Source organism: Dermochelys coriacea, chromosome 1 (assembly GCF_009764565.3).
Source record: "Dermochelys coriacea isolate rDerCor1 chromosome 1, rDerCor1.pri.v4, whole genome shotgun sequence".
In the NCBI taxonomy this organism is placed as follows: domain Eukaryota; kingdom Metazoa; phylum Chordata; order Testudines; family Dermochelyidae; genus Dermochelys; species Dermochelys coriacea.
The window spans coordinates 304,825,810-304,835,809 of NC_050068.2; the positions used below are offsets into that span (position 1 = coordinate 304,825,810).

General features: G+C 36.5%; 1 protein-coding gene across 23 annotated transcripts in view; it reads left to right on the forward strand.

Annotated features, from left to right (window-relative positions):
* Window positions 1–10,000, forward strand: part of FOXP2 (forkhead box P2) — a 577,535-nt gene that overhangs the window by 523,507 nt on the left and 44,028 nt on the right. For 12 of the 23 annotated variants that reach the window (XM_043495240.1, XM_043495195.1, XM_043495179.1 and 9 more), the window contains 3 exons: window positions 4,104–4,191; window positions 6,884–6,967; window positions 8,568–8,663. In XM_043495240.1, the coding sequence (XP_043351175.1) occupies window positions 4,104–4,191; window positions 6,884–6,967; window positions 8,568–8,663 (268 nt within the window). The remainder of the gene's footprint in view (window positions 1–4,103; window positions 4,192–6,883; window positions 6,968–8,567; window positions 8,664–10,000) is intronic. The other 11 variants (XM_038401420.2, XM_038401479.2, XM_043495262.1 and 8 more) reach the window with 1 other exon arrangement.

A 10,000-nucleotide genomic window follows, 5' to 3' on the forward strand; every position in this document is an offset into this window, starting at 1 on the left:
CAAAATCAGACATAAATATACAAAAGTGTCACAGCACACTATTATTGAAAAATTGCTTACTTTCTCATTGTTACCATACAATTATAAAAAAATCAATTGGAATATAAATATGGTACCTTCATTTTTGTGTATAGTATATAGAACAGTACAAACAAGTCATTGTATGAAATTTTAGTTTCTCTAGTGTTTTTTATGTAGCCTGTTGTAAAACTAGGCAAATATCTAGGTGAGTTCATGTACCCCCTGGAAGATCTCTGAGTACCCCCAGAGGTATGCATACCCCAGATTGAGAAGCAATACTGAAGTCCAATACTGTGAATGTATATTTTTATTTCTCAATTTTAAAATTGTATTTATTTTCTGAGCATTAAAATTAGGTTTTGCATTTAAACTTAACGGTAAAGCTTCTGGACAGCACAGCTGGAAAAATTACTTGCAGAATATAAACATTTGCTTTTAAAGAATTTTCCTTTGACTTTTATAGTATAAAATGACCATGTTTTGTGAATGTACATTCTACTTTTCAAAAAAAAAGTGTGAGTGAATGTTAGTGCTCATTAAAATGAGTCTCATAATAGTACTTGCTGGAACTGAACACAGGGCAGACAGGTTCTGTGTATATTTCCCCATATACCTCCCTCCTGACCTATAGCACTGCTATTTTAATCATGGGCTTCTTGTGAGCAGAGACTGACAAGAGTGCCCAGTTACACAGAGGTTAATTGATATAGGTAAACGTCCACTAGAAACTTTGCTGAAACCATATCTGTTCTCACCACAAAGCTACAGTATCTTTTGCGTTACAGATGTGTCTGAAAAAATCTAGTGCATTTTGACACATTTCAAAATCTATCCCACTGTATTTTCAAGCTTTTTAATCTCTTGTCTGTTTTAAGACACTCAAATCATATTATTTATATTAATAATTTATCATTAGTGCACTTTAATTACAGTGTGCATTACTTATTATATTAATACTTTCTTATATAAATATGTGTAGTTAATAATAGTTTAATATCAAATTTGTGACCATGATAACAAGTGAAAAAAATCCACTTACTTATTCAACCATGTATTAAAGTAGAAAATTATGAAGTAAATTGCATTTATTTTGCCCCTTTCATCTCATCACCCTATTTCAGACCAATAATCCATCTCAGTTGGGACTTCTTCTAACATTCCAAACTTCAGGAAGTTTTCTGATAACTCGATCTGCAAGGCAAGAAACAAAAAACGTATACTTTGGATAGATTTGGATAGACTGCCTTCCAGAGGTACAAAATTTATTTCTAGTCCTGGCAGATTGCAAAATATTGGACCCTAAATTTGGAGCAAAAAAGATATTTTAGAGGTTTTTAAAATGTATTAGACCTAATTTTTCTGTCACTACACTGCCTGGACATTCATGATAAATAAAGAAATTAGTCTTCACAGGCAGAGGGATTAGAAAAAATCATCCTAATAAAAATTTTCAAACTCTTGTCACTTTCCTAAAATAATTTTTCTCTAAAATACAAAACATAAACAACTATATGATGGACATAATGACATAAAGGTTGTGTTGGCACTCATTAGTATCAGGACATTACTTTGTAACCCTTAACACATGTGTCATAGTCTCTCAGGTCACTATGTGATCATACTGAAATTGCTTTTATACTGGACTTCCTTCTTCCACGTTGCACATAGCTGTTATATTTTAAGTTCCTCATAGATGGGACTCTGTCTATCTCTGTTCTGTAAAGTGTCATGCAAACATATGATGCTATATTAAGTAATACATAATAATGAATATGCAGTCATCTCAAGCAGGTGTGTGGTGGTATGCAAACACGCACACGTCTTCTATCTCTCTCTATTTTTCATTTTTATTTTAAAATTGACACAGATATGTATTAGGTTTAGAATTACTCTATCCACTTTATTTAGAAACTAGTAAGTGTCTCAACTTTGTAATAAATAACCTGAAAACATGTTAAAAATGAATATTGTGTCAATAAATCACATACATTGTAAGAATACAGATATGCCTTTGTAGTGAAGAGGATGTTGTGAAAGGTCATTCAGTAAATGTACTCATTAATTAACTGATTATCTATTTATCCTAATTTCAAAATCAGTGGAAATGAACCCATCATAAAAAAATGAGATTTTTTGACAATTCATTCTTTCTGATGAACATACCTGGTGGTGAAGTGAAATTATTCTTGTAAATAAAAATGTTAGAAAACAAAAGAACACATTCTATAGCTCTTATTTCTAAGGCTCCATCTTCCATTTTTTCACCTGCAAAAAAGTTAGGGGGATGCAGTTTAAAACTAAGGGCCACAAGCTTTGTGGCCTCAGCTGAAAGGAGATGGCATGTCTTTGAATCCATTTCTGGTGAAACTTAAGCTTATTGCAAATAATTCTCTCCAATATTTAAATTAATTAATTTTAGGTTCACATAAAACTACTTTATCTAAAACTAAAATGTCATACTTTCTTCTTTTCCCCATGCCTCTTGCACTACTTGTAAAACCTCTCCGTCAAACCTCACTCATATCCGATCATCAGCATAAAAAAATTGTGATTTCTATTCTTTTTTTAAAAACTAAAAATACAGTAATAATAAAGAGCTGTTGTGAGGATGAGAGGCAATGTCCTTTGCTTTTTCATTGTTTGTTCACTAAGAGGAAAATCCTGCCTACAGCAAATGAATCAAGCAACTATGTTGTACAGTGAGGAGTTCGGAAGAAGAAAGGAGGGAGGGAGTTATCTTTTCCTAGGGCCATGGATGGTGGTATCTGTGGCCATGATTCTGCTCAATAGTTCCTGCAGCTCTTGTACCTCTGGTCTACATTTTTGCAGAGCCAATGTCTTGGCCTCCATTTCTTCCTTATCCTGCTCCCCAAACTTCGCTGTACTGTTGTGAAAAGAGAAAACCCACATCATGCAGCCAATGTGCTATAAACTGGGCCTTCCACAATTTGGAGGGAGGAGGCATAATTTGCCCTAAGAGTTGAAATCAACTCTCCTGTCTCCTGCCTTGTGCAGTGATGGCCCATATGTATCTTAAGAGACAATAATCTCCTGCCCCTAAGCTGTGCCCAGTTTACTGGCTGCCTCTTGGCCACTATGTGGTTCTTCCCCCCATATAGGAGATTTCCAAAAAGAAAAGGAGTACTTGTGGCACCTTAGAGACTAACAAATTTATTAGAGCATAAGCTTTCGTGACGAAAGCTTATGCTCTAATAAATTTGTTAGTCTCTAAGGTGCCACAAGTACTCCTTTTCTTTTTGCGAATACAGACTAACACGGCTGCTACTCTGAAAAATAGGAGATTTGGTTTCAGATTTGCATAATTGCTGGTCCAATGGTCACATCTTGGACCCTCCTCCAAGAGGCTGCCAGGGGGAGTCGCTCTGCATACAAGGTGTGCAATTGACCTTTGCCATTGCCTCACACTTCCCAGCTGATCCTTGATTGTGGAGCTGCATCAGTTTTATTGTGTTCTGAGACTTCTTTTGGGGGTTATTAGTGCAAATCAGTGAAGTTCTACTATTGCTTGCTGTTCCTTAGTATTTGTGATGCCAGATTGTTTAAAAAAAAATTAAAGAAGAGCAGATAAAGAGCATCATGGGGGCTGCACTAATTCAGGACATCCTGAAGGAGTCACTACAGCAGCTGGGGATCAGTGAATTCTAAGGATGTACTGGCCACTTACTTATACCAGCAGTAGGATGTGGAGGTAGTGTAGAAATTACTATTTTGGCTCTGTGCCATTCAAGGATCCCTTTCACAGGAGAAATCCATTAGTAGACAGGTAGTCTGATTTAGGGGCTGCTTTGTGCTGGCAGAGATGTGCAAAGTAACCTGAACACACAGGAGAATTGGGCCCCTAGCATTTATCAGTTGGGAACACTATGGATCAAAATAAAAATGTCACAGCACTGATAGTTATGTTACATAGTTTTATACTAGGCATGTTCAACTTAGAGCTTTTTGCAAATGTTCCATTGATATTAATGAGAGTCCCATCCACAGAAGAAGCAAATTTGATTAATAAAGAAATTATGCTTACCTTAATCCTGTATTTTATTAGTATTTTCTTTCTTTACTAGGCACCTTAACAATGAACATGCATTGGATGACAGAAGTACCGCTCAGTGTCGGGTGCAAATGCAAGTGGTTCAGCAGTTAGAAATACAGGTTTGTTACATGGTCATATTATCTATTTATTTTTCATTTTCTTTAAAGCGCCTGTCTCGATGGCTCTAGGATAAAAGGCTCTTGACTCAGATTTATTGATGTTCATAAAAAGGTCTTTGAATGTTTCTGAAACTTTGTTAAAACTTTCATGTTTTGAAACTCACAGCAATTTTCTGAAGTCAGCATCATCTAGTGGATTGAGCCAAATTTCAGCTCTGACAATGACTTCTTCGGTAGCTTTGGGCGAGTCACCTAGCCTATTCCGTGTCTCAGTTTTTCCATCTCTAAATTGGGGCAACAACATACTTGTGAGGTAGTTATTATTGGGGGAATTACTTAGTTAATATGTGTACGTCACTTTGAATCTGTAAAGCACTGTGTAAGTGCTAAGTATTGTAATAAATGTCTGGCAACATAGGGTTTATCAATTGCTTTCTGTTTTACACCAGCCACCAGAATAGCTGCACTATGGCTAAGGCACTTAGTGTACAATGCACAGTCTCTTAGCATTTAAGCTAATGTAAAATCTTCATCAACAATAGTAGAGAGCCTGTGATACTCAGTTGAGCTATTCTGATTCAGTCCAGGAGGAAGCATTGTCATGCATATATATGGATCCCATCTTCTAGTCCTGGCACAGGCAAACCTCCCTTTGGGATCATCACAACTGCAGAACTATTGCTTAAAGATGTTGGGTCAAATCTTCAGCTATCATCAAGGAGTGCTCTCTGGGGTCCCCCAATCCTACAGCCGCTTTGTGCTGGTCCGATCTTCTGACACAGAGGTAGTGTGAACTGAAAGACTTGAGAAACCACTACAGTGGAGATCACCAGCATTCGGGGACAGTCGCAGCCATATTATCTTTCCCTCAGCCATGCCCCCATCATGGGCTGCAAGGGGTAGTCATCAGGGGCTATATCCACTATGTTTAGAGTCATTTGTACTATGGAGTGCTGCAGAGCAACAGGATCACAGCCCAGGATTGGTCCTCTCTCTTTTGTGTTTGTTTATATATGAAGAAGTGATGCACTTGCAGAGGAAAGATACAGAGCTATTTACATTTCTTGACTTTTGGTAAATGATGTTATTGATGTAACATGGACACATTTTGTGTATGAATTTTTGTTTCTTCTTTACAAAACTATTGCTATTTGGTGCTTTTGTATTTTAATTTCAGAAACCAAAAATAATTATGAGAAAATATAATCATCTCACTTTTTTCCCTTCATGTGTGTGAACTACAAACCAAACGAAGCTCTAATTGTTTTTAGTTGCTCGGAGCTTACAGGCTTAATGTTGGCTCATCTGGCCTTTTTTTCTTAGTTTTACATCATGGCAAATGGCATGTTTCTAAAGTGTCGTGCATATAATATAAAGCCTAGAAAAAAATCTTTTTGCTCTCCTGCCTCAGGTGTGTTTTTAATTAAAGATGCACTATCCAAATTATATCTAGTACTTTCTTCTATGTAGGAGTAATAGCAAAATGTCAACAGTAGCACAGGTAGTACAGAACTTATTTTTTGATGCTCTATATAATGAGCTAGTCCAGTTGTCTACTTTAACACATTCCTAATTTTGTATTGTAGCTCTAGCATTTGAACTAATTTTAACACAAAATTAATGCAAGAAAGCTTTAGAAGCCTCTAAGAAAATAGCAATGTTAACCACTAACTGATTTCTTATTTCCACAAGTGCGGTAATAATTTTGTTGGTATCCAGATTAATGTCATTAGAACACAACTTTTAAGTAGTAGTTCTTTTTACCTAACTTTACTGTGTAAAACAATAGATATTTTTCTTCGTATCTATTTACCTTTTATCAGCATTTTCAACATTTTAAAACACTTTTCTATGTTTTTTTAATGTGGCAAGATCTCTAGAATCTGAAAAGACAATTATTTTGTATGGTGAATGATGTGAAAATCAATCATGAATCCGAATAAAACACAGGTTTTGTAAAGAACATGAAATGTTTTCTGAAGCAGATGTAAGGGTTTCTTAAGGACCATTTACAATGTACAGAGGGTCTGCTGCAACATAACAGTCCAGCTGAAGATTCTGCTTGCAGTGTGACCAATTATGCCATTTTTTGCTTTGTCTGACTGATAGAAAAGTAAGGTCCATCAGTTGTAATGAGACCCAGTGCAGTGTAGATGCCGACTCAGTGGCAGAGTTCAGCGTTTCACACTGCCTGGTCTCTGTCACTCTATTGAATTAGATTGATGATAGCAGATTGCAGGGGGCACTAACTGGACCTCAGTTGGAAAGGATGAAGTGTGTAGACAATCCTGGCAGGCACTGTGCTTTGAGGACCCTTCACCCCTTCACAGCTGTTGGCACTAGTCCATTGCTAACAGTGTCCACAGGACTTTAAAGATACACTATGGGCCTTCTAATTTATGGTCTTAGTAACTTGTTACTGTCGATGCAACTGTGACCTCAATTCTCTTATTGACAAAAAGATGAAGTGTTATTTGTTTTCTCTGACCTTTTAACATGAGAAAGGCTATAAAAGTTTTTTTTTTCCCCTAGCCAAAGTTGCATTTCCTCTCGGATAACTTTCTACTGACATAGGCTTTTATATGCAGGAATCATTACAGTGAGACAAGCTCAATGATAAGATGTATCACTGTAATAAAATATCTGTATCAGTCATTTCTAAAATGCTTGTGATCTCACTCTTTCTTAACAGCTTTCTAAAGAACGTGAACGTCTTCAAGCAATGATGACCCACTTGCACATGCGACCCTCGGAGCCCAAGCCATCTCCAAAACCTGTAAGTGCATATTGCTTTATAAACAGTAAATAGGTCTAGGAATGTAACAGACTAAGAAAATGAACAATTTCATGACCGTTGGAAAACAATGAGTGTGATGAAAAATATGGCAATAAAATGAAGGTAAAATGCAATCGCTTGTCAAATTGTATGTTTCTTTAAAAGTAATGCTATCTTTTACAAAATCTATCCAATCTACACCATAGGTGACACTAAACAAAGTACACCTATAAGTGCACAAATCACTGCCTTGAGACTGAAGCTAGAGAGAATATCTTTTTTGATAGGTTTACAGATATTAAAAGAAAACCCACTTTGAAAAACTTGGAGTTCAGTGGACTATGTAGCAGTAGGAAGCAAAGGTAGAAACGTATCTCAGTGCATAGGAGAATATTTAGATTAGTCATAAGGTACACACAAGAATGCTGTTGTTGTTGTTAAATCTCTCATTTAAAAAAATAAATTGCCTCATGCAGAAAATTCAGCATGATTTTTAACATGATTTGTATTTCAGTTCCAGTAAAGGGTGCAGCATTAGACATATGATACATATCGCATGTGCAGGGACAGTTGTTGAAAAGTCAATATTTGCCCATTACCACACAGTGTTACATAAGGCCTCAATCCTGCAAACTGATTAGCAGTCGGATTCTTGTGCTCACACAAAGTTCCATTAAACTCAGTGGAGCTTCACACAGGCAAAAGGGTCAGCCCAGGCAGGTCCAATTTGTAGACTCAGGGCTTGTCTACTCTACCTACCGTGGGTAGACAAGTGGGTAGCGATCGATTCAGCAGGGATACATCAAACGCTGAGCACTCTCCCGTCAACTCCAGTATTCCACCAAAATAAGAAGCGTAAGCAGAGTTGACAGGAGAGTGTCAGCTTTCAACTTATCCACAGTGAAGACACCACGGTAAGTAGATCTAAATACATGGACTTCAGCTACGTTATTCACGTAGCTGAAGTTGCATATCTTAGATCGACCCCGCGCAGTAGTGTAGACAAGCTCTCAGAGTCTAAGGGTATGTCTACACTTACCGGGGATTGACTCTGCGGTGATCGATGCACCGGGGGTTGATTTATCGGGTCTAGTGAAGACTCACTAAATCAACTGGAGATTGCTCTCCCGTCGACTCCGATGCTCCATCAGAACAAGAAACATAAGGTAAGTCAAGGGGAAAGTTTTTCCAGGTGACGCAGTGCGGTGTAGATACCGCAGTAAGTCAACCTAAGCTACATTGACTCTAGCTACATTATTTACATAGCTGCAGTTGCATAACTTAGGTCGACTTACTCCATAGTGTAGACCAGGCCTAAGATACCACCCTACTTCCCTATCCTAATAATACACAATAACGTGATATGATAACCGTGAGTAAATATTGACCTTTTAATGGTAACCATTGTACAAACATTTTCATGAACATGAAAAAAAAATGCCAGTGTTTCAGCATGAAATATTAGGGTATTCGTGAAAATCTGCATCTCTTCAGGAAACACAGGCATAAGAAACACAATCTGTTTTAAAGAGCACACTTGCATATCACACCCAGTTAACATTTACAAAAAAGGATACAACAGTCTCTCTTGTGTTTCCAGCTCCACGTACTTCAAAGAAAATCTTTGTTTGAGGTCACACTTTATAGCCTGATGATGAATGAAGAAACTGTTGGCACGTGCTTATTCCCCACCTCTGTATGTGAAGATTTAGGTGCATTTTTTGCTTTCACTAGTCTAACTAAATTCTAACTTTTTTATATTAGATTATCTATTAATACTAGATTAGTCCCTTTTTTGAAACTTTAATTTTTAGCATATGCTTGTATATATTAATAAAGCTACCCTAATGTTAATGCTTTTGAATTTTCACATAGAATGTTTCTGGCACACAATCTTCTTAAAGCATTTTGGCTTTGGTTCCAAATGTTGCTAAACTGTATGGAGAATGCTTTGATGAATTCATTTCCAATATCCAATTATTTTAACTCTAAACAATCTGACTGTATCAAAATTTTGAGAATGTTGTATCTTTACTATTTGAAATGACTGTTCCATTTCAATGAGATTATTTTTCTTGTTGCTTCCTAACTATAATGTAGATAATCACAAAACAGAATAATTGTCTCATAAATCCATCAGGAATCTGCAGCTTGTTCTTTTCCAATTAATTATTCAATCAGTAAATTTTTTAAAACTCCAGCAGCATGGTTACATCTACACTAATAAAGAATTTTCAGCCTATAATCCAAAACAGAACCTGAATGAATAATGTAATTGAAGTATTACATTACATAAACCACACATGAAAGAATTGCTAATTGCGTTTGATGGTGGGCAATTAATACAGAATCTTAGATGAGCGATTTAAAATGAAACCAGAGTTTAAAGTTCCCTTTGGAACTAGAGATATCTGAAGTGGTGAACTGCACTACTGGCCTCAAATTGGTTTGAAAGAAGAGTGGTCAATACAAAAAAAAACTAAAATTTATACACTGTACAAAAGAAGCTTCAAAATTGATATGATAGTAGAGATTTATGGTCTCATGTGCAGTGGCTCAGTTGAGACGGCCCACACATTTGATAAATATTAATAGCATGAATTTATTACCAAGGAGAAATGAGCTCTGTTGGTTCATCACTGCACTCTTAACAGCTATCAGTACATGAACACAAGGTGCAACCGCACTGTCTATTATATGACCCCATTTACTCTCTGAATGGTACTTCATTAAATGGTACCTTTTGGCCATGCTATGGATGGATGAAAATCAAAGTTATCAAGGCTGCGAGTCCTGAATAATGAGTTTCACCCAACCTTGAATATATTCAGATGAGCTGAGGTGGCTAAGTGCTCATCCTAGGTTTTACATGCTTTTCCTTACTTAATAATAAATTCTATTTTATCAGTTCATGATTGCATGCCTACAAACATGTTATGCTTATTATTGCTGCCTAGCAGAATAAGTTACCGTAACATTGTAAACATAGTAGTTTGCATCCATACAGATTTAGTATTTCTGCAGCTTTTGTCA